This window comes from Physeter macrocephalus, chromosome 9, assembly GCF_002837175.3.
Source record: "Physeter macrocephalus isolate SW-GA chromosome 9, ASM283717v5, whole genome shotgun sequence".
Classification (NCBI taxonomy): domain Eukaryota; kingdom Metazoa; phylum Chordata; class Mammalia; order Artiodactyla; family Physeteridae; genus Physeter; species Physeter macrocephalus.
Genome location: NC_041222.1, coordinates 11,915,121 through 11,939,341, shown reverse-complemented (window position 1 = coordinate 11,939,341; position 24,221 = coordinate 11,915,121). Strand labels below are relative to the sequence as shown.

General features: G+C 43.5%; 2 protein-coding genes across 7 annotated transcripts in view; one reads left to right on the top strand and one right to left on the bottom strand.

The window, feature by feature from the left end:
* Positions 1-29: 29 nt before the first annotated feature.
* PRPF4 (pre-mRNA splicing tri-snRNP complex factor PRPF4) lies at positions 30-16,138 on the top strand. 3 transcript variants are annotated; one of them, XM_007109494.2, is made up of 14 exons: positions 30-143; positions 906-1,083; positions 3,032-3,218; positions 5,973-6,060; positions 6,771-6,850; positions 7,030-7,123; positions 7,671-7,765; positions 9,208-9,266; positions 9,719-9,842; positions 11,422-11,511; positions 14,163-14,285; positions 14,396-14,503; positions 14,594-14,712; positions 15,234-16,138. In XM_007109494.2, the coding sequence occupies exons 1-14, from the start codon at positions 117-119 to the stop codon at positions 15,425-15,427; spliced, it is 1,566 nt and encodes a 521-aa protein (XP_007109556.1). In that variant the 5' UTR covers positions 30-116; the 3' UTR covers positions 15,428-16,138. The 3 variants fall into 3 exon arrangements, with proteins under 3 accessions (XP_007109556.1, XP_007109555.1, XP_023982164.1); XM_007109493.4 differs by having other exon boundaries at positions 46-149; XM_024126396.3 differs by lacking the exons at positions 30-143; positions 906-1,083; positions 3,032-3,218; ... (1 more) ...; positions 6,771-6,850; positions 7,030-7,123 and having other exon boundaries at positions 7,677-7,765; positions 9,169-9,266.
* RNF183 (ring finger protein 183) overlaps positions 8,611-24,221 on the bottom strand; it is a 27,498-nt gene continuing 11,887 nt past the window's right edge. For 2 of the 4 annotated variants that reach the window (XM_007109492.4, XM_055087011.1), the window contains 2 exons: positions 20,435-21,035; positions 8,611-8,827 (listed from right to left, as the gene is read on the bottom strand). In XM_007109492.4, coding sequence (XP_007109554.3) covers positions 8,614-8,827; positions 20,435-21,035 — 815 coding nt within the window. In that variant the 3' untranslated portion in view covers positions 8,611-8,613. Of the gene's footprint in view, positions 8,828-19,998; positions 21,036-24,221 lie in introns of those variants that run through there. The other 2 variants (XM_028493614.2, XM_028493612.2) reach the window with 1 other exon arrangement.

The following is a 24,221-nucleotide window of genomic DNA, read 5'->3' as shown; positions in this document are numbered from 1 at the left end:
TCCGCCCGCGGCCCACTTCCGGTAGGTGTCGTAATTCCGCCTTGCTGGGCGCGCTGTGGATGATCTGAAACGTAGAGCACGGCTTTCGGTGGGGCTTCGCGGCTCCGGAGTCCAGCATGGCCTCCTCACGAGCCTCCTCCGCGGTACAGGTCTCAGCTCACTCTGGCAGGGAGCGCGGAGGGGTGGGGGTCCCTGCAGAACAGGGCCGTTAGGGAACGGGCTACGGCGGTGGGGAAGGCTGCCAGACTCGGTCTGGTCTTAGAGAGCGGAGCAGCGTTTTCCTGATCCCTGAGTGCTTTCCTATTTTAGCTCATTTTCAGCTCTCGCTACAACCCCGAAATGTAAATACCTTTTCCGTCTGGTTCAGAAACGGAGTTCTGAAAGAGAGTAGTGTCTTGGCCAAGATTTATGACAATGTCAGACCTCTGCATTGTAATGAGGCCTCCTAACTTCCTATCTACTGCCCCACGTCTGAAAACGTTTGAAATGTATAGACAGTAACTTTCTAACTTGTCCCCCTCACCATCACGTTGGTTATTTCAGTTATCCTTGATATCGCCTGTGATGAGCAGTAACCCTGGAAGTTTCATAAAACCCAGGAAGAGATTGCACTTGCAACTGAATGAAGTAAACATGTTCCAAAGCACGCCTTTGATAGAAAAATCACCAAGAGAAATTCACTAGTTTTATCTATCTCTTCGTATCTGCAAAACTTAAGTGCCTGAGAGACTGGAATCACCCCCCGACCACGTCCAAATCAGGGAAGACACATCTTAACTGGTGTCCAGTTTGTCTTTTCTTTGGAGAAGAAATAGGATTGAAGCTCTGGATAAACTTCATCCTTCTGGGAGGTCTAGTAAATTGCTGATTAAGCTTTAGGTTAATCCAGGTCTTTGATTTCGCAGGCAACCAAAACTAAGGCATCTGATGACTTAGTCGCTCCTGTTGTGAAGAAACCACACATCTATTATGGAAGTTTGGAAGAGAAGGAGAGGGAGCGCCTGGCCAAAGGAGAATCTGGGATTTTGGGAAAAGAAGGACTTAAAGCAGGAATTGAAGCAGGGAACATTAACATCACCTCTGGTAAGATGCAAACTGTGAGTCTGTCTTTACCTTTGGTGCTCAAGTTATCTGTAATGATTACCTTCCTAAACTTAGATATCACTAGTTTAGTGTCAAAAAATTTCAAATATTAAACTTGCAACTATCTTAAGGCCATACTCTCTGCCCACTCCACTTAGTATCATCTGGAGAACCTTTTTCTTAAAACGTTTTATGCAGTTTTTCTTCTATGAATTGTTAGTAATTTTACTAGGAATTTATTCATTGTGTATTTGGATTCAAATTGATTCCATTTGTCTTCTGGAGATCTAGCATAGTTGTGGCGTTGGTTTGGAGCTACTATGGTTCATAATATTCTCCCTTTTTTAGTTTTCCAATTATTTTTCACCCAAAATGAAATATCTCTTTTAAATTATAAAAGTAGTAGTCATTTTTATTTTGAAAGGAATCAAAATACAAGTTTTTTTCCATAAATGAAACCATGATAAGCAAATTGTTTTGTAACCTGCATTTGTCATTCTGTATACTGTTGAGGATATTTTTTCATGTCAGTAACTAGTGGTCCACTATGTTTTTGAAATAAAATTATTCATGTTTGTCATGAGAAATTCAGAGAGTACAGAAGGGTATAAAAAGAGTTCTGTGCAGATAGGACTTCTGTCAAGTTTCTCATGGATCCTCCCATACATTTTCTTTTCTATACACATGCACTTTAGTGACTTTTTAAACCTTTTATGTTATTTTAAACATAACTGCATCACTACCGTACTTTTCCTTTTTCATCGAAATGCTTGTATTTGGTGTGAGTTTTAAAACTAGCTGATAGATTATCCAAAACCTTACAGTCAAAGAATATCATTTTCATGGTAATTATTTCCAGTTAGTGTCCCTGTACTGAGACTATTTCAGAGAGTAGCTTTGGCATTTGTTAAAATAATGTTTCTATTTTATCATGGACAGAAAGCCTAAATAACTTATTTGTTAAAGATGCTCCATACTCTTATTGTGTTTTATGTGTTTATGTAAGTTTGCCAAATGAAACAAGATGGCTTCAGCTATTTTGCTGCCTTTTAAAACCTCGTTTAGTTTTCTGTGTTTGGCATACTTTATTTTTAATGAATTATTTATTTATTTTTTGGCTGCTTGGGTCTTCGTTGCTGTGCGCGGACTTTCTCTAGTTGCGGGGAGTGGGAGCTACTCTTCGTTGTGGTGTGCGGGCTTCTCATTGCGGTGGCTTCTCTTGTTGCAGAGCAACGGCTCTAGGTACACAGGTTCAGTAGTTGTGGCTCGCAGACTCTAGAGTGTAGGCTCAGTAGTTGTGGCTCATGAGCTTAGTTGCTCCGAGGCATGTGGGATCTTCCCGGACCAGGGACAGAACCCACATCCCCTGCATTGGCAGGCAGATTCTTAACCACTGTGCCACCAGGGAGGTCCTGGCATACTTTAATCCACCTGGCAGGTGGATTCTTAACCACTGAGCCACCAGGGAAGCCCTGGCATACTTTAATAAACTGAGAAACTGTAAAGTTTGTAGTAGATTAAACAGTTAACTTTCCCTAGAGGCATACAGACTCCAATTGTAAGAAATTATTTCTGGGCTTCCCTGGTGGTGCAGTGGTTAAGAATCCACCTGCCAATGCAGGGGACACGGGTTTGATCCCTGGTCCGGGAAGATCCCACATGCCTCGGAGCAACTAAGCCCATGCACCACAACTGCTCAGCCTGTTCTCTAGAGTCTGCGTGCTGCAGCTACTGAGCCTGCCTGATGCAACTACTGAAGCCCACACTCCTAGAGCCCGTGCTCCGCAACAAGAGAAGCCACTGAGATGAGAAGCCCGTGCGCAGCAACGAAGACCCAACACAGCCAAAAATAAATTAAATTCAAAAGAAAAGAAAAAGGAAATTATTTCTTTCTCCCTACTTGAGGAAGATCTGGTGATTATGCTAATGTTGCCGGTTCTTTTTACAGGAGAAGTGTTTGAAATTGAAGAGCACATCAGTGAGCGACAGGCCGAAGTGTTAGCTGAGTTTGAGAGGAGGAAGCGAGCCCGGCAAATCAATGTTTCCACAGATGACTCAGAGGTCAAGGCTTGCCTTAGGGCCTTGGGGGAACCCATCACACTTTTTGGAGAGGGTCCTGCTGAAAGAAGAGAAAGGTGCCCTTTCTAAGTATCTACTCTCTTCTTTCTTAATCACAGGGTTCCAGTTCCAAATTTCAGTTGGAATTTGTAGCTAAAACTTTAATAGAATGTCTCAGATAATGTTGACAGAATATCTTATTAAGTTGCATTAATATGTTTTAGCCCATAATTTAAGTCTTAGGCCAGTTTTTACTCCACTACTAATTTTTCTTTATAACCTATGAAGAAGATGTTAACACATTCCCTCCCTTCCTCTCCTCATTATGTAGTTGTGAGTTGGGTAAATATTTGTCACTGAACTCTGAAAATTTAAACAACAAACACATTCTTTGTCATTAACATAAGATATAATGCTAAGTGTTTTTTGGATGTTATTGCAAAAAGGCACTGTCCTCATATAATGCTCCTCTTGTGATTTTGAAGTTACAAAATCTCTTAGTGACAGGCTAGTCCTATGCAATTAGACAGACCTGGCCTGCCTACCTGCCTCTTTAGGACTTGGGGCTCAGCTGTTCCTCACTCATTACATTTACTCTCTTAAGGCCCTTTCCGCTCATTTACTCTTCAACCTACTGCCAACTGATCGACCACTACCACGTTGAAATTGATCTTAATTAAGGCCATCAACTCATCTTTATCAAGAATAGCCCTAGTACACTGCCACCTATTCCCTCCTTCAAACACTGTTTCCTTGGCTCTCAGAAGACCAAATCATCCTGGTTTTCCTCCTGCTTCTCTAGCTAATTCTTCTAAGCCTCTTTTTTTCCTGTTTATAAACTGCTGTTTTTTGCCCTTATCCTACACTAACCCTGAGTGATCAAATCCATTCCCATGGCATGGTTTACTCTGTGTATATATATTCTGATGACTCCCAGGTCTCTGTAACCTAGATATTCTATAGGTACTCAAATATGACATGTCTAAATTGAACTCATCTGTTTTCCATTTCTCCTTGCAAATAACTGTACCATTCACACAGTTTTCAGTTGAAAACCTGCTCACCTTCTGTGTAACCCATCAGCAAAATCTTGTCTCTTCTACTTCTGAAATGTACCTCCAGTGTGTCCTCTTTTCTCTACCTCCATTGCTTTCATATTTAGACTGTTGTAATAGCCCCAAATGTGTTGTGTTAATTGTTTGCTTAAAATCCTACAGTCTTCTCTTTTTTTTTAATTTTTAAATTTATTTTTATTTATTTTATTTTTGGCTGTGTTGGGTCTATCATTGCTGTGTGCGGCCTTTCTCTAGTTGCGGCGAGCGGGGACGACTCTTCATCGCGGCGCACGGGCCCCTCATCGCGGTGGCCTCCCGCCACAGAGCACGGGCTCCAGACTCGCGGTCCTCAGCAGCTGTGGCACGCGGGCTCAGTAGTTGTGGCGCACAGGCCCAGTTGCTCCGCAGCACGTGGGATCCTCCCAGGCTCGAACCCATGTCCTCCATATTAGCAGGCGGACTCCCAACCACTGCGCCACCAGGAAAGCCCCCTACAGAGTCTTCTTATTAAACTTAGAGTAAAAAGCTCCTAATCATGCTCTTCATCCTTGCCTTGTGCCACTCTTCCCCAGTTTACTAGACTTAGCAGCCATAATGGTCCTCCTGGGATACTCAAGCTCTTTTGCTGTCTTTCCACTGAATTTTTCTCTTTTTGTCCTCCTCTCTTGCCTTTTAGGGCTTTTTTATTCTTTTGGTTTCAGCATAAATGCCACGTCCTCAAAAAAGCCTTTCCTAACACCTGACCCCTTGTAAAGTAAGTCCTGCGATTATTAAGAAAGTAACATACTTTCTTAATAGCCTTTCAGAGGGTTTACTTCTACTGTTTATTGTTTGTCTTCTCCACCAGCAAAGTATGTCTTATTGTGTCCCTTAAATGAATGTCTTGAGTCCCCACTGCCACTGCCTTGATTCAGTCCGTAAGACTCAGGGGATACAATAGTATGCCTTTGTTCTTCTCTCTTCAGTCCATTCTCCATACTTTTCCAGGGGTCTTTCTCAAATATAAACCCTCCTTGCCATGGCATAAGGAGCTCTTTGTGACCTGGCCCCTGCTTAGATTTGCAGCCTTATCTCTCGCCAACCCTTTCCCAGTACTCTGTGCTCCAGCCATATTGAATTGTTGTGATTCCAAGTTCAACATGCTTTTCTTGCCTCCAGACCTTTACATTTGTTGAACCCTCTGCTTCAACTGTCCTTTCCGATTCTTGACCCATTGACTTGATTACTTGATGACTCAGTTCAGGTAACATCTTCTCCATGAAGCCTTCCCTGATTCCCTCCAAGCCTAGGTTGTTGACTCCTTTTATGATTCCTTTAGCACCATGCACCACTGTCATAATATTTAATGGAACGCACTCTAGTTCCCCGGTACTTTCTGTATGTCCTGTCCACCCCCCACTCCCTCACTCCCCAACTGTGCTACTTGAAATCAAGGACTGTTTCTTAGTCATTTTTTATACTTAGCACCTGAGCAGTATCCAGCACATTGTGGCATTGAGTGAAGGTTGTCTGTATTCACAGCCCGAGTGGTAGCAGTGTTGGGGCTAGTTGACTCTAAGTTTAACAGGGTAATTGCTTTTAGTTCAATTTAGGGAATCTTCAAATAAAGACTGTTGAGTGAGAGAAATCACACTGGAAGTTTAGGCATCACAACTTGACCCTTAAAGAAGGTTGCTTAGGATTTGAATGGTGAGAGAGTAGGGCAGGCTTGCTGCCTTCTTAGATATACTTTTCACAGTCTTAACTCTGTTTAAATTCTGATCTTTTTTGTTACAGGTTAAGAAATATCCTTTCAGTGGTCGGTACTGATGCCTTAAAAAAGACCAAAAAAGATGATGAGAAATCAAAGAAGTCCAAAGAAGAGGTAAAATGTGTCTTTGGGGCTTCCCTGGTGGCACAGTGGTTGGGAGTCTGCCTGCCGGTGCAGGGGACACGGGTTCGTGCCCCGGTCCAGGGGGATCCCACATGCCGCGGAGCGGCTGGGTCCGTGAGCCATGGCCGCTGAGCCTGCGCGTCCGGAGCCTGTGCTCTGCAGCGGGAGAGGCCACAACAGTGAGAGGCCCGCGTACCGCCGTGAGCCATGGCCGCTGAGCCTGCGCGTCCGGAGCCTGTGCTCTGCAGCGGGAGAGGCCACAACAGTGAGAGGCCCGCGTACCGCAAAAAAAAAAAAAAGTGTCTTTGGCTTCATAGTATAAACATGCAGGAAACAAGGGGGTAGTTCTCTCATTTTCTGTTTTCTGTGGGATAGGGAACAGGGGGAGTTGGAGACTCTACTGTTCCGGAATAGTTGTTGGCAATAGTTTGTGGTTCCTTTGTAGGTATAAATGGAGATAAGTGAGTTCCCCATTCAGGAAAGAACCATAGCATTCCTGGTGTCACTTTTAACAAGTAACCAGAAACTATCCAATAAGAGTTCATAGAAAGAAACACAAGAGAAAGCACATATACCTGATTTCATCCTATTACTGAACTAATTCATCTTTTTTCTGAGCAGTTAACAATTGGGAATTGACAGCTATGAAAGGGGCAGGAATGCTTCAGACTTGACATTTCTGCTCTTAATTTAACTTTCAGTATCAGCAAACCTGGTACCATGAAGGACCAAACAGCCTGAAGGTTGCTAGACTGTGGATTGCTAATTATTCACTGCCTAGGTAAGGAGAGCCTCAAGAAGGAGGAAGAAACATACTTTTTCTTATTTCCTCTCAAGGACTGAGGAGCTGCTTTATAATGACAGTGGTTATTAATTGAAATTGAGTGGTAAAGAGACGTATATGGACCTTTGTTTCCAACCCATTTGCTCAGGGTTAATAATGTTGTTTCTGTGTCACAGGGCAATGAAACGCTTGGAAGAGGCCCGTCTTCATAAAGAGATTCCTGAGACAACGAGAACCTCCCAGATGCAAGAGCTGCACAAATCTCTCCGGGTAAGATGCTCTCATCTTATATATATAAGATGCTCTCATATATATAATTGTCTAATATCTTAAAGATTCTTAAATATTTATTAGATGCTCTACTTTGACCCACCTCTAGCAAGTAAAGGCAGCTATACTTATTCCTCTGTGCTTACACTGTTGCTATTTGGGAGGAACCATCAGTTAAGGTGGCAGGGAACCTACTGTGCTTTGTACTAGGCAGAGGCCTATGGGTCTACTCTTTAATTCTCCCTTTTACTATGTCAGACTGTACTTTAGATCTCGCCATGGCCTTCCTGTTTGTATTTAGCTGACATAGAAGCTAGTGATACTAAGACTGTAGAAGACAGCATGCTGGAGTTCCAGATAAGCCTTGACTCCATTCATTCGTATAAGTGTCTTCTAACAACAACAACAAAAAGGTGGTAGAAGATTCTTGGGGAGGGTTAAAACTGGAATGGTTTTTGTTTTTGTTTTTGTTTTTGTTTGTATGGTGGAAAAGCCAAGAAAATCTTGGGTTAGCCTGTTAATGATCCCTTGTTTGTCTTTTTTTAAGTCTTTGAATAATTTCTGCAGTCAGATTGGGGATGATCGGCCTATCTCCTACTGTCACTTTAGTCCCAATTCCAAAATGCTGGCCACAGCTTGTTGGTAAGTCCCATTTTACAGTGACATTTTTTTCTAAATGGGGTTCAGGGGGAAAAAATCAGTATTTGTCTTAGAAGGCCATTTCAATACCCTTTGCCTCTGCTTCTCATGATCACACCAAACTAGAGACGCTAGTAGTTACCCATTGTAGTTTACAATATAGCCTTCAATTAGCAGTTCTTACTGTTCACAAGGTACCCCAGAGACCCATGACATGTCAGTCATATTCTTGGCATTAGCATCATTTTGGATCAGATAGTGAGCTTATAGACTAGTATACGTACATTGATATAACTTCTTTTTTTGGTTATGTGACCTGGGCAAGATACTTAATCTCTGTAAGCTTCACTTTTGTCATCTGTAAAGTAAGGTGAGATAATGTTTGTAAACAATTTGCCTTGATAGTGCCTAGTATGTGGTAAGGACTCAGTAAACTTGAATTATTGTTTTTATCTTCATTTTGTTTTCTACTCACCACATATGCAGAAAACTTTTAGGATGTGTAATCTTTGTTGTTTTGTTCTATTTAGTTACTTAGTTGTTCTTGAGGAACACTGTCGTCTAATGAGGGGGAAACTCGCTTGCATTGTATGCAAAAGAGCTACTTGACTAGGCAGAAACTGAGACTGTGGTTCAGGAGAAAGCCAGGGACCTACACAGATCCCTCCACCTCTCCAAGCCTCAGTTACCTTCATTATAAAATAGAAATGAGTATGTGTATAACTGACTCACTTTGCTGTACAACAGAAACTAACACAACATTGTAAATCAACTATACTCCAATTTAAAAAATTAATTACAAAAAAATAAAATAAGAAAAAAATAGTAAAGTAGAAATGATCATTCCTGCCTTATATGTACCTCACAGGTCTGTTATAAGGATCATTTGATGATAGATATGAAAGTAATTTGTTGGAAATTTTCCAAAGTAAAACACTTTTTAAAAAATTTAAGTACTTTGGGGACTTCCCTGGCAGTCCAGTGGTTAAGAGTCCGTGCTTCCACTTCAGGGCACACGGGTTCGATCTCTGGTTGGGGAAGTAAGATCCCGCATGCTTCACAGTGCTGCCAAAAAAAAAAATTAAAGTACTTGGTAAGCAGCAAAATGCTATTCGTATTTAAGAAGATAGTGTCATTATTAATATTAATGTTAGATAGTTTAATTTGTCCTACCTTCCCTCAGAAATTGATCCAAAAGTTAAGGAGAAGAGCAACTTGTGCTATAATATTTACAGTCCAGTAGAGGCCTCTGTTTGCATGAGACCTGGACGTAGCTTTCTTCTCTAACCCTTCAAATGATAAGCCTTTTCTGTTTCTTTTTCTGTCTGCCACTGTAACATTTTGGGGGTGGGGGGTGAGAGAGATTGTCCTTTAGTAATGTTACCAAGGTACCTTTTCCTTCCCAGACCAACCCTGGCTGAGATGCTTTCCTTTGTGTTTGTTAGGAGTGGGCTTTGCAAGCTCTGGTCTGTTCCTGATTGCAACCTCCTCCATACTCTTCGAGGTGAGTTAGAATCTTGTCTAAATCTCAGTCTTTTTCTCAGTGTGAACTCTGTCAAGCAATACAACTCTAAAACTCTGCCTGACACTCAGACCCAGTACACACAGATTAATTCTTGATTTGATTTGACTTGCTTTGGTTTTCTCTGACTGCAGGGCTGGATGATAATGACTTCATACGCATACCACTTTTCTCTCATGTCCAGCCCCACTCTGGCATTTACAATCTCTAAACCAAGAAACATTTTTGTGTGTGTTTAGCTTTTTTTAATGCAATTTATATATTAATTTAAGTTAAAATAGTTCGATTTTTTAGTAGTTGAATAGCTACTTTAATACTCTCTAGGTCCACATGTCCTCTGATATGTGTATATATAATATTTGTCATGTCTGTATTTACACTTAAGTTATAAGGGAGTGGGAACCCTTTAATTTTCATCTCTTACACTCCTTCAGGCCATAACACAAACGTGGGAGCAATTGTATTCCATCCAAAATCCACTGTCTCCTTGGACCAAAAAGATGTCAATCTGGCCTCTTGTGCTGCTGATGGTTCTGTGAAGCTTTGGAGCCTTGACAGGTGAATATTACCCTTTGTCCACACTGCAATCGCTAAAGTAAATAGTTGATTGGTTGGCCCTTGAGACTTAAAAATCTAGCATTTAACCCCAGAGATGCTCTGAGTCAAGGTAACTTGTGTGAAAATAGAATGGAGGATTTTTTTCTTAGATCTTTTCTCACCAGAGGAGTTGTGTCAGGTTTCCTTCTTTGTTAACTTTGTACCTTGATTTTTGCCTCTAACATAGTAGCCACTGTTTCCTGGCTCCAGCTATTCTGGAAGGATCCATTATACCTCCCATGCAGTAGATTGACATTGGAGAAATGCACTATTTGGTAGCTTGACTAAAAATAATATTCTAGACAGCACATTGATTCTTAGCAAACAGCCACAGGGGAGAGGAAGGAGGTTCTGTCTGGCAGTATTGCCAAGGAAGTGATGTCTACTCCCAATAGCATCGTCCTTTACCTAGACTACATTTTCCAATTACAACAGTTTTTTTTTTTTTTTAGGTATGCGGGCCTCTCACTGTTGTGGCCTCTCCCGTCGCGGAGCACAGGCTCCAGACGCGCAGGCTCAGCGGCCATGGCTCACGGGCCCAGCCGCTCCGCGGCATGTGGGATCCTCCCAGACCGGGGCGCAAACCCGGTTCCCCTGCATCAGCAGGCGGACGCGCAACCACTGCGCCACCAGGGAAGCCCAGTTTTTTTTTTTAATGTGTTTGTGATTATTGTTTTCCAAGAAATTTTTGGAAGCACTTTGTTTGCCTAAAAGACATCTGAATTCAGTTGCTTAGTTTTCTTTCTTTGGGAAAGCACATGAGGCTTTTGTTCCAGGATTTTGTGAGGAGCTAATTAGTGTCTCCACTCTTTGCCAGACAAGATCTTACCTGTGAGCACAGCAAGGTTTAATTGGCTTTGGTAATACATAGCAATATTTGTTTCCCTAGGGCTTTAATTAGTTCTGTGTATGCACATTGACAAAGTTCCCTTTTAATTGCCCTCTTTAGGGTTCATGTTTATTTCCTCTTGCTGGTGTTCAGACCTTCTTTCTGTCATTGTTGGTAGTAGAATTTAATGGCCACCAAAAGGAAACTAAGCCTCTGTTTAGGAGTTCCTTTTTTCATGTGGATCCTTGGACAAGCTGAAGTTTGAGATAAATTTATCTGTAATCCACTTGCACCAAAACTTTGATATAGCCTTGCATCTCTATCAGAATATGTTTTCTTTCTAGAATCTCAGCGCTCCTTTGGTGCAGAGAGTTTATTTTGCTTGTCAGGCTGAAATATCTTTTATTTTTCTCTAAGCCAATGATATAGCATTAAGAGTTTATTAACATAGTGAATTGAAATAGACAGTATTTATTGAAGAGCAGTTTTGCCCCGTGGGCACATGAAATAGTCCCAAAGCTTTTATAATAACCTTGGGAAGTGAGTTAAATTATCATTAGCCCTAAAAGTTTAACAAATTACAGGTTTAGTTACAATTTGGCCTGTCAAAGCATGCAGAATGGGTGTATATGTGCTCAAAAGTTAATAAATTCAATGAGTATTTACATGACTGTAAAATAGTTTACTTACATATATTTGATTCCTTTTCAGTGATGAACCAGTGGCAGATATTGAAGGCCATACAGTGCGTGTGGCCCGTGTAATGTGGCATCCATCAGGACGTTTCTTAGGTACCACCTGGTAAGCCATCCTCTTATTGTTCTATCCATACAGGCCTGTGGCATCTTGTTTACCTTTTATGGCTAAACTGCCAAGTAAATTTTTAGAGCAGAGATCTTCAGGAGATTTTCTTGGACTTCAATAAATCAGAATCAGAAAAGAATATATGACATAGGTAGGGCTAAGTGTATTTGGTTTTAAATTGCAGTTAATCTGAAATTTCAGAGTCACTGACTCCCAGAAAACTAGAGTTTTTCCCTCTTTCTTCTCTTTGTTGGCCAATACTAGAGGTGTATTTTTTTTTTTTTTTTTTTTCTCTATACAGTGTAGTTTCTCTGCTTACAAATCAGTCTCCTTTTCTGGTTCTATACATTCAACGAGGCCAGATCTGTTAAAGAATTTTTTGAGATACAATTCACATGGAATGGAATGGATTTAAGTGTGTAATTCAGTCAGTCTTGACAAATGCATACACTCATGTGGCCCACATCCCTGTTGTTGGAGGTCCAAGGGAACAGAAGGTGCCCACCAAACTGAGAAGGCATCTTGAGATTGAAAAACACGGCCAGCAGCTCCATATATCCAATGGATCCGTTTATCATAGGGTCACTTACTCACAGGGTGGGATCTGGCCGACAGCAATCCAGAAGCATTCACAGCTGCACTCTGCGCCCCCAAGAGACCATTGAGGCAATTTTATAGTTAACCTAAGGTATGGGGGTACGTGTTTGGAAACAGGAAGTACATTCCTAAGTGAAGAATGGGTAACTAGTGGGTGCTGGGACTATATCAGCAAAGGTCTTCATCATTGTTTGAGGACTAACAGAGCATAGAGGCCACCTGGTCTTAATGATTATTAAACAATGTCTATTAACTGCAAAGCCCTTGACTACAGGAAAGTGACTTACCACACAGTATAGTTCTGGGAAGGGTCAGCAGAAAGACAGGAAGAACTGTACAGGCCCAAGACAGCACCAGTTATGCTCATAGCCATACACTAGTCAATAGAGAGAACATTTTCATCACCCCAGAAAGTTCCCTTATGCCCTTTCCCAGTCAACTCCCTGTTCCAAAGCAACCACTGACTTGATTTCTGTCACCATAAATTAATTCTATCTATTCATAGTTTATGAACTCATTTGTGTTCATATGGCTTCTTTTTGTTTGGCTTCTTTTACGCAGCATAACATTTTTAAGATTCATTCATGTCGTTGCATGTATCAGTAATTCCTTTTTATTGCTGAGAAGTGTTCAATTGTTTAACTCTGCCACAGTTTGTATATTCATTCTCCTATTGATGGACACTTTGGCTGTTTCCAGCTTTTGGCTAGTCAGAATAAAGCTGCTATAAATACTCTTGTACAATGCTTTTTGTGGATGTGTTTTTCTTTCCTTTGTCTTGAATAAATACCTAGGAATGCAATTGCAAGGTTATAGGGTAGATGTATATGTAACTTTTTTTAAACTTCCAAGTGGTTTTCCATAGTGTTGGTGCCATTTTACATTCCCAGAATTCTGGAATTCTGTTTTTTTTCACATCCTTGCCAACATTTGTCATTAATCAATCTTATCATTTTGCTCAGTTTAGCAAGTATGTAGTGAAATCTCATGGTTTCAATTTTTATTACTCTGATGACTGTTGGTGTTGAGTAGTTTGTCATATGCTTATTGACTATTCGTATATTGTCTTTTGTTCAGTGTCCAGGTGCTTTGCCCATTTTTTTTATTGAGGGTTTTTTGTTTGTTTGTTTTGTCTTTATTTCCATATGTATTACAGTTTACCATCATTTATGGAGGAGACTTTCACTATTGAAATTGCTTTGATGGCCTCATTGAAAATCATTTGACCATGTATATGTGGGCCTATTTCTGTACTCTCTATTCTATTCTATTGATCTATTTGTTTGTAATTGATTTTTATATGCCCAACATTCAGTTTAGGACCCAATAAATGCTCAATGAATGGAAGGACATAACAGTGAAATTAGGGAAGAAAGAAGGCAACAGAATCTTTGCTGGGCCATTCTAAGGAATTCTGTTTTTAAAACAGCCACTGAAGGGACTTCCCTGGTGGCGCACTGGTTAAGAATCCGCCTGCCAACGCAGGGGACACAAGTTTGATCCCTGGTCTGGGAAGATCCCACATGCTGCGGAGCAACTAAGCCCGTGTGCCACAACTACTGAGCCTGCGCGCCACAACTACTGAGGCTGCGCTCTAGAGCCCGCGAGCCACAACTACTGAGCCCGCGTGCCACAACTACTGAATCCTGCGCGCCTAAAGCCCGTGCTCCACAACAAGAGAAGCCACCACAATGAGAAGCCCGCGCACCGCAACGAAGAGTAGCCCCCGCTCGCCGCAGCTAGAGAAAGCCCGTGTGCAACAATGAAGACCCAGCGCAGCCAATAAATAAATAAATAAATGTTTTAAAATAAATAAATAAATATAAAGTAAAATAGCTACTGAAGTAGGTTTATAGGAACCATGGTTTCCCAGTTAGCACCCAAGACAGATATGCTTAGTTGTTGAGACATTGTTTATGCCAGAAAAGAGTTTGTTAATATGGTTGTATGAGTAGTTTCAGAAACATAACTTGAGCTACAACTGTTTATAGCACTTTATACATTGTAGGAACTGAACATCTGCTGGTTAATCGTTAGTTTGACTTTTTTAGCTATGACCGTTCATGGCGCTTATGGGATTTGGAGGCTCAAGAGGAAATCCTGCATCAGGAAGGCCACAGCATGGGTGTGTATGACATTGCCTTCCATCAAGATGGCTCTTTGGCTGGCACTGGGTAAGGCTTCTTGCACGTAGCGGGGGCAGCTCAGTAGTCTCACCTCTTAAGTATACTTGCTTCCACAGAGAACTGGATTCAAAATGTTCATTCATAAATTATTTTGTCAGGGGACTGGATGCATTTGGTCGAGTTTGGGACCTGCGTACAGGACGTTGCATCATGTTCCTAGAAGGTCACCTGAAGGAAATCTATGGAATAAATTTCTCCCCCAATGGGTAAATAAGCTCACTGAGTGAGGGGTGGAGAGGGTTATTGGTCAGAAAGTACTCTTTGTTTCTAACTTCAGTACTACATCTGATCCACAGCTACCACGTTGCAACTGGCAGTGGTGACAACACCTGCAAAGTGTGGGACCTTCGACAGCGGCGTTGTGTCTATACCATTCCTGCCCACCAGAACTTAGTGACTGGTGTCAAGTTTGAGCGTAAGCTTTCCTCCTGTTGTAGCCCTAATTACAAGACAGACAAATTGCACTTCTGAGGAATGCAGTCCAGGTGTTAAGACTTGGAAGTGGAACAGGAGAGAATTTGGACTCTATTGAAGGAGCAAATTATAATCTCCTTCCCTCCACCACACTTTCAGACAGAGCTATGACACAGCCTGTGTCTTGTTCCTAGGAAGTAAAGAAGACTTCCATGAGTGTTTTGCTTCATTTTTTTTTTCCATGGAAGGTCCAAGCGCTGAATCCTTAATAATATTCTGAATAGGTTGTCTATCAGGGAAAGAGCCAAAAGACCTTAATAATGTTATTTGTTTCCCTAAGTCTGCCTGTAGTTGTCTTTTTCATAGAGGTCTAGTAGGAATACAGATCAGAGTGTTGAGTTTTTCTGAATGTAGATACCTTCTTTTTCAAAATAGTATGTTCTAGCAGATTTGGGGTTTTTTATTTTCTTATGCTCTTTTGAGTACTTGAATTCCTGAAGCAACTCCCCTTTTCTTTTGTAGCTATCCATGGGAATTTCTTGCTTACTGGTGCCTATGATAACACAGCCAAGATCTGGACCCACCCAGGCTGGTCGCCACTGAAGACTCTGGCTGGCCACGAAGGCAAAGTGATGGGCCTAGACATTTCTTCGAACGGGCAGCTTATAGCCACTTGCTCATATGACAGGACCTTCAAGCTCTGGATGGCTGAATAGGCAGGACCATGGAAGAAGGATTCTAGCCTCACTCTCTTTAGAGCCATTTTCAAAGGAAAGGAATTGATGTGTTTTGTTCTGTCATGTATTTTGCTAATTACCATGTATAGATCCTCAAAAGAATTGGATTTCCATGTCAGCTCCCACTTCAAGCAGGCAGCCCAGTCCCTGGGTGTTGGTGAAGCCCTTTCATCGTTGAAATTTTAATTTTCATCTTCAAGCCCTGCCATGAATTTTGTAGACATTGTTTTTATTAATCTTTTGTTTGAATGCCCTGTTGCTTCCCTCACAGCACTCCGGATTGTGACTGACTCCATTTTTAATTCTTGAAACTTGGCTTTCCATTACGTGGTACATGCTTCAGGACTACATGTGACCCAGAGAGCAAGGTGGCTGGACTATATTCTGGAAGCCCTCGAGTAGAGAGACACACCTCACCATGCACTGGCTAAACTGTGCCTGACAGAGCAAGAACCCTGAGAACAGAAGGTGAAGAGGTAGACCACAGCTGTGCTCAGGGTTCTGCAGTAGAGAATATTTTACCTCTTCCTGTTGAGTTCACTTGGAATGCTAACTGCATTGGGAAGGTCAGAACTGAACATTTTCCTCGTCAGAAGATGTCTTCCATTTTGCTTTCAAGTTTGGCATCCTTAGTGTTACCCAAAAGCTAGGCCATTGTGTCAAGATTCAATGAAATTTTTAGAAAGCAAACATGATGTCTCTATTGTGCAAGTTCTTTTCTATTGGTTATTTAAAGGATGTACCCTTCATGTCGAGGTAACTCTGGAAAAAAATCCCTAATGTGTATTCCTAAACATAAACTTTTTCTTTATTATACACTTGCTACAGAGTAAAATCCTATTTAAAAAACTGCCCTTTAAAGAATTATCTTGTATAGTTAAGCATTTTCTGAATCCTAGGCATTGGTCCACAGAGGTCCCTTTTTTTTTAGTTTGAGTTATAGCAAATGATCTCAAGTATGGCGTACTCCAATTCTGTCTCCTTAGTAAGCATTCTGTTAGTAATTTTTTTTAAAAATGGAGGGCTGTTGCATTGTGGGTGAGATTACCAGTGAACTGTATCTGGACTCTATAATTCTTACTCATTGGCCAAGCAGCAGTTACTTTCAGCTCTTTCCACCCCAGGTATACAAACACTGAACTCTGGAAATACACAATAAATTCACACAAAAAATAGAGGAATTGGCAAGAAGAAAGGATTGTGTATAGAGAATTCAAGAAGGGCTTATATGATGGCTTCTCCTTGAACATTCAAAACACTTTTCCTTTGCTGTTCCAGGGAAGATGAGAGTGACTTTGTCTGGCTCTATTGTGCAAACTAGGAATGTGTGATATGTAGCTAAATAGTCTGTTTAATCTGATTTCAATTATAACCAAGTAGTTGCATATCCTGTGTACCTGTTAAGCTTCTGGATTATCAGCTCTACTCTCTGTTGGGCACTTCACTGTTGTAAGTATTAATGGGCTCTATTTCCTCCATAGTTAGCCATGAAAAAAAATTATTTTTCATTACTGCCTTTGTAGTGTGTTTAAACTAATAATGAATGTTAGTGTATTCATGTGCAACTTTCAAATATAGTGTGTTAAAGGTTTTCAGTTTTTCAAGTTGAAATTTTACCACTTGTTCCATTAAACTTATCTTTTGTTTTGCAGGGGGTGGGTGGTTCCTAGAGATCTAGAGGGGTAGCAACTGGGTGAAAAGATTTCATCTAAGCCTTTGGCCAGACGAGTGTCTTGCTGGATATACACTTCCTTACTGGGAATATCATCGTCCAAAAGCCGTTAGCTGAGGAGCATATCCCAAGTGTGTCATTTCGTGCTAATGGTGAGACAAACGTCACCGCCATCACTTAACAGGATACTTACTGCTGTCTAGACACCGCCAGGCACATTCAGACATCTTGTTTAATCCTCACAGTCTTACGAGTTAATTATTATTTCCTCTTTTACAAAAAAACTGAAGTTCAAAGAAGTTAAGTAACTTGTTCCAGGTTACCTAGTTAGTAAATGGTAGAGTCTGGTCCGTCTGTGACCTTATAAGAGATTTCATAGGGCTTTACTGAGTATGTTGGCAACATTGGCCAGACCAAAAAAAAAAACAGTCCAGCCAGCATGGCCCGTTCCCTGTACAAAGCCTGAACTTTTTGAGTGCTCCACCTTTTTAAAAAAAAAAAAAAAACTTTTCTTTGCATTTTTTGCAGCATTTATTCCCAGGCCGTAAATTTTTGTTCCTCCTGGGATATCTTTTTCTTCTGTGCAACCTCCTCTTCTGGTTTAGGAACAATCTGTTCCTTTTCAGTAAGGATCATCTCAATGTGGCAGGGAGAGCTCATGTATGGGTTGAACCGACCATGAGCTCTGTAAATCCTGCGCTGCACCTTTTGGGGGCTTTGTTCACCTGGATGTGCTCAATGACCAGAGAATCTGCATCTAAGTTCAGCATTACTCTCTGCATTTTTTAGCATGTGCAGTAAAAATTCAGCACTCTTTGGGCCACTGACCCTGCATCCATCCCCGCTGTTTGGCCTGGGCGCACCTACCGACTCCGCCATTGTAATGACGGAATGGCACACATTGCTTCTGTAAAGTGACATCCTTCAGATACTTGGTGGCTTTTCGGATGTGCATACCCTTAATGGCCTGGATGGTTTCACGAGTGTTCTTAAAGTGAACATGAAGTTTTGAACCTCTTGGTCACCTCAGACCACTTAACCAGGAAAGCCCGCTCTACCATTTATACTGCCCTTTTGAGAAGTCACTGCATCTCTTACTCTGACTTCATGCCAAAGGGAGTTAATTTTACCACTTCTACCTTGTGAACTTGCAAGGAGCCTATAGTGTTATTCCACAGGAAACTTTGCATCTTGGGACAGATGATATTTTGTTGTGTAGAAATGTCTTCAGCATTGCAGCCTGTCTTAGCATCCCTGACCTCTGAGGTACTAACAGCCAGAAGCACAACCCACCCCTGCATTGGGGTACCAAAGATTCCTAAACGCTCTCTAGAAGGATGGCACTGCCCAACGTTAGAACTATTGAATGTGAAGACAGAAGATGCCACAATGTTAAGTATATCCTTCCCTGTCCCAGAAGACTCAAAGCTGTGTCTTGTTTGGTGAATCAGCCACTCCAAGAGTGTAAGTTCTATTTTGACTGAAAGGCCTCCACCACATGCTAGCTGGGTGACCTTGAACAAGGTAGCTAAACTTGGGGAGCATCAGTTTCATCTGTGAAATAGGGGTGAAGCCTGCTGAACTCGGGAGCAGTAGTCCCTAGTACAGAGGCAAGTGTTCTTCCCTGAACTGCCCCCGGCTCCTCTCTCTGTTCCTCGTGGCTCTGAGAACATGGTGAGATCATTGCCTAATTTACCGAGCACAAGAGTTAAGGAGCAAGGATGTGTAAAGAAATGAAGTCAGTGGGGAGACTTCAAGTCCCAGCCTTAGTATAATTATCTTCGATGGTGCAAATGGAGAGGTAGATGCTAGTCCCCTGGCAGGATATGTAGGCGGCTTTCCAATTTCATAATGGAGCACTTTTTCTTCACAGTGGAGCTTAAGACTGTTTGGTTTTACTAAACATGAAGTATGTATGTCTTGGCTATTTTGGAATATCTTGTACATTAAGACCCCTAAGAGTTTATAGAAGCTGGTTTCATTAAACTTACAAAATGTTATTTAGAGCAAATAAAACCAATTTCTGGCCTCTGAAAGCTTATTTTACAAATTCCAAAAAACAAAATGTTGTCTTTTTGTGATGGTGTTTTAACCGCTTTGAGATTGTTTCAGAGCCCTGAGCCACCAGGCAGTATTAAAAGTGAAGAAGAAATCAGGGTTTTAGATACTGCAGAGGTGGCAACCTGTAGTCAAGCAGCATCCAAATTCTATCTAGTTTTCCTTGGTTCCTAGATTCTGTCATGTAAAATGAAAACCAGAATCCCCTGCCTGCATGGCCTGGGATGGGAACTAAGGCTTTTACTCTATCCGGGGTTTCTGCCTTACCTTTTTTTTTTTTTTTTTTCTTTTTTGGCCATGCCACACGGCACGTGGGATCTTAGTTCTCCGACCAGAGATCAAACCCGTGCCCCATGCAGTGGAAGCACAGAGTCCTAACCACTGGGCCACCAGGGAATTCCCTGCCTTACCTCTCAAGGCCAGAATTACAATGGTTGGAGGAGGGGAATCAGAGCTCCACCCCGCACCTACCAGGAGGAATAAAAATCTTTTCCTCCAAATCCCAGATTTCTTCTGGTCACTGACTCTGGTTTCTTTCACCTTTAAACTTTTCTACCCTTAACACTCCATAAACCATGCACTGACAAGAGGTCGTCTTGTACAAGAAGCAGCTGAGTGAACATGCCCTCCTTGCTGGTAAGGACTCTGCCACCCCTGGCTCATCCTACCCTTCTCTCCCCCTAGTTCTGACAGAGGACCAGCCAAGTGGTTGTTGAATGAGTGAGTGAATGAATTAATGAATGCAGGCCATTTTTACTGGGACTGGTGGCAAAACATCCAAAGAGAAAACAAAGGGGAAGACAAACACATTTGCTCACAATTGAAGTTCACTTTCCAAATTTTTTAGCAACAAATAATAGAAAGAGCAACTCCAAAAAATGTGAACTGAGTTCAAAGCAGCTCCAGTAAAAGTTGCAGCTTGCTGTCTGAGTGGGCCAGGTTCCTGGATGCCATCGCCCAGCCCTTTGGTACAACATGCTACGTAGCCCTGTCATCACAGATCTGCTTCTCGGCCCTTCCATGACCCGTGGTTCACACCCAGAGCTCTCTTCATATCTTTTCCCATTAGCTTTCAGAGGTTCTCATTATAGTAGGACTCTCTCCGTTCCCAGAAGCAGATGCACAGCCTAGCCAATCCCTGGATTGTAAAAAAGAACAATACTACAAAGGAAGACAACCGCATATGAGGCTCTGCAGTCCTCATACCCAGCAGCAGCCAAGAAAGGCTTGGTTCTTTGTCTGGAACAGATACTCACCCCACGCCCCCAAAAAACTGCTTGGTCCAAAAGATGGAGAAGATGAGCAACAGAGCGGCGCTGAGGATGACAGCCAGCAGGTAGGCAAAGGTCCGGAACTGCGGGTTGCGGAAACACCCCCTCAGAGAGTCGGCGCTGGGGCTGGGGCTGGGGCTGGTGGTAGGGGCCACGTCCTGGGGGGGCCCAGTCTGGCTGCCAGGCCCGGGGCCGAGTTCCAGCGTGTAGACCCGGGGCTGGCGCAGGAAGTAGCGGCTCTTGGGCTCATCCTTGAGACAGAGCTGGCGGCCTTCCAGGATGACGTGGTGGGGCTCCAGGCGGAGCAGGGTGAGCACGGCAGTGTCCGTGGGCAAGTCGGTGACAGGCTGTCCGGAGGCCAGCACAGTGGGCTGGCGACAGAGCGGACACAGCAGCCGGCGCCGGGCCGGAGTCACCAGGCTGAGGTGGGCCAGGCATTCCACGCAGAAGGAGTGGCAGCAGTCCAGCACTTTGGGGGTGTGGAACGTGTTGTTGAAGGGGTTCCAGCACACAGGGCACTCCGGCTCCCGGCCCTGCTTCTCCGCCATCCTCAGACCAGACACTGGGAGGTCTGGCAGGAGACGTCCTGGCAGAAAGGGAAAAGGAGCAAAGGAACACCCATTAAGCTCCGTGCCTGTACTTGGCCCTAGGCTGTGTCCTGTGGGTTGTTAAAAGGTATTACCACCCACATTTCACAGATGAAAAAACTTAGGTTCAAAAGGTGAAGTGAAATGAACTTATCTACAAAACCGAAATAGAGTTAACAAATGTGGAAAACAAACTTATGGTTACCAGGGGGTAAGGGGGGACGGATAAATTGAGAGATTGGGATTGACATATACATACTACTATATATAAAATAGATAACTAATAAGGACCTACTATATAGCACAGGGAACTCAATACTCTGTAATGGCCTATATGGGAAAAGAATCTAAAAAAAAGGATGGATATATGTATATGTATAACTGATTCACTTTGCTGTATACCTGAAACTAACAGGTGTAAATCAACTATACCCCAATAAAAATTAAAAAAAATAAAAGAAGCGATAGTTTCAGATCACCCAGTTCCTAAGCCGTAGAGTTAGGTGCGGCGCTCCTGCAGCATCCCCTCTAGCGGGCCCAGGCCTCAGGCACCCCACGATCATGAGCTCCCGCTCAAGGAGACGGCACCATGGCTTTGGAAATGGATAAAAATGCTCCTTGTGCTGCATGTGATTGCCCTTGGCCTCTTGGGCTCCAGGGAGAGGGAGAGGAGCCACAGTCAGTGCTTCGTGCTACAGGGCAAATATTTCCTTCCCTGCTGCCTCGGATCCTGACTAGCACAGAGATGGGCTTTGTGAATTCCCTGGTCTATCCCTCCTCTGGGGGCAAATGCCAGGCCCTCTCTCCCTCCTCCCTTTGGGCTGCAGGGCCAATCCTCAGTGCCACTGGCCCAGTCTTTGTGCAGGGCACTGGCCTGGCAAGTGGGCCTCTGGGAAGGCTTTTCCCCTTGACCTGGAAACATGGAGAGGCTCCCCTACCCAGATCAGCCCTTCCAGAGCCTCCTCCCAAGATGTGGCCTCCCCGGCTCCTCCCCCCACATTTGTCCTAGAAACTCCCAGAGCACCCACCTGGCCTTCCTTGGCACTGCGGCTGTCAGGCAGACTACCCTGAAGGGTCTGAGGCTCCAGCCTCTTCCCCTCCAGAATCTGCAAAGCTTTGGGAAGCTGCCTTCTCACCACCAACCCCGGGGCCCGTCTCCATAGCAGCGTACACGCAGCACCTGGAGCTGCCAGGTAGCCCAGGCTGCAGTCTCCTGAGCGCACCTGCCTGCAGCGAAGGCCAGAAGGCCAGAGAGCTGCCCAGGTGGCGGGTGGTGAGGTGAGGGACCAGTGTTCCCCTGGGGCGTGGCAACCAACCAACCCTGGAAGCCAAGTTATCTGTGAGATTGTGGGCGGTCTTTTCAAGACCTGGGATCCCTGGCCTGGAAAGGCAGGGGTGGCAATTTCCTTCTTCTAGATTGTGGAGAGGGTAAGTGAGCCTTCTGGGCTTCCTCTCTCCTGGGCCCTCATTTCTTTTCTAAAATGGCTGAAACCTCCTTTGCCCTGCCCTTCAATTGCTATGAAATTCACCTGCTGCACAGCCTAAAGTCTCTGAATACTCTCTGAGTATCAGATTCAACAAGTCCTCTCCCATCCCCTTCCGATCACTTAATGTGCCCAAGGAGCTGCACCCAGAATATGCAAGCCCAGCTGCCTTCTTTGTCCTTAGCTGACACAGATGGTCAGCCTGGCAGGCGCTGACAGCTGAGATCTTGTAGTCCAAGACTCAGCCCTCCCACCACCCTTGGGACTTAAAGGTGGGAGTCAGGGAGGAGGAGTGCTCCAGCCCCACATCCCTATTTCAACCGGAAACACTTGACTTTTTGCATATTGGTCATTTGAACAAGTTGAAGACTTGAGCTTCTGAGGAAAAAAAAGTTTAAAAACCTCTTCTCCAGCCTAACCACTCACTTTGCAGATGGGAGGCAAGAAGTGACTCTCACCCAAGGTCACTCACTAGTTAGTGGTGACACCTGGACTTCCAGGCCACCGCCATGCTGCTGTCAGAAAGGTAGAGCCCTCACCCATTCAGTCCACCTGCTGGATGTGTGTTATTAACTGGATAGTGAGTGTTTGCCTTTCACTAGGAGATTCCTCGTGGCCAGAAGTCTCTCATGGTAGGAATCCAGGAACCGTGCAGGGGGGACTTGGGGGTAACGAGTCTCCCTTGTGCCCCCAATATGACATCATCTACCCTGACTGAGTTGGCGCCTGAAGCAAAACCTGCTTACATTCTCACCCATGGCTTCCGGGTTTCCTTCTAGACCCTAGACCTGTGTCACTGCCTCATGACAGGGAAGAGGAAGTGAAGACATGCAGGAGGGGGATGGAACAGCTCTGGCTGAAGCTCGGATAGTTTGCCAAAGATCCTCACCAATGAATGCCTCCTTCTGTGGACAATTCGTCCTTTCTACGAGCAGTCATTGTGTTAATGAGAGCTCGCCGCATGCATGCCAGGTGCTGTGCTAGGCACTGGGTAAATAATGGGGAACAAAATAGACATGGTCTTTGACCTCATGACATTTAGAGTCTAGTGAGGGAAAGAGACATTTAATGAGTGATGGGCAATAAATACACAATTTTAATTAATACTATAAAGGACAAAAAGGAAAATGGGCTTAGGGGACTTGTTGCTTCAGGTGAGATCACCAGGGAAGCTTTCTCCAGAGAGATGATATGAAAGCCAAGACCAGAGGATGAGAAGAATCCGGCCCTGCAGGGTGGAAGAAGAGCATTCGAGCTCAAGGGAACAGCATGTGCCAAAGCCTTAGGGTGAGAAAAAGCTCTGTTGTTGAGGAAGTGAAAGGAGGCCGGGTGACTGGGGTGTAGTGGATGGGTCTGGATGGGGAAGTGGCTTTTAGGAAGAAGCCAGAGAGGCTGCCCTGGAGGCTGGGGAATGCATCTGGGCTTTATTCTAAGGCTGAGTGTGTGTGTATGTATGTGCTTGCCGGCAGGGTTGGGGGGTGGGGGGTGACCCGATCCTATTTCCATTTTTAAAGCAACATTCCAGCTGCAGAGCAGAAGACAGGGTGAAAGGGATAAGTGGAAATGGAAGACCAGTTAGGGGCTCTAGCCGTGGTCCAGTTTGGGATGGTGGGGCTTGATGCATGTGAGGCGTTGGTGGAGAAGATCAAGGGGATGGGTGAAAGATATCTTTGCAGATGCAATCAAATATACTTTGCAAGA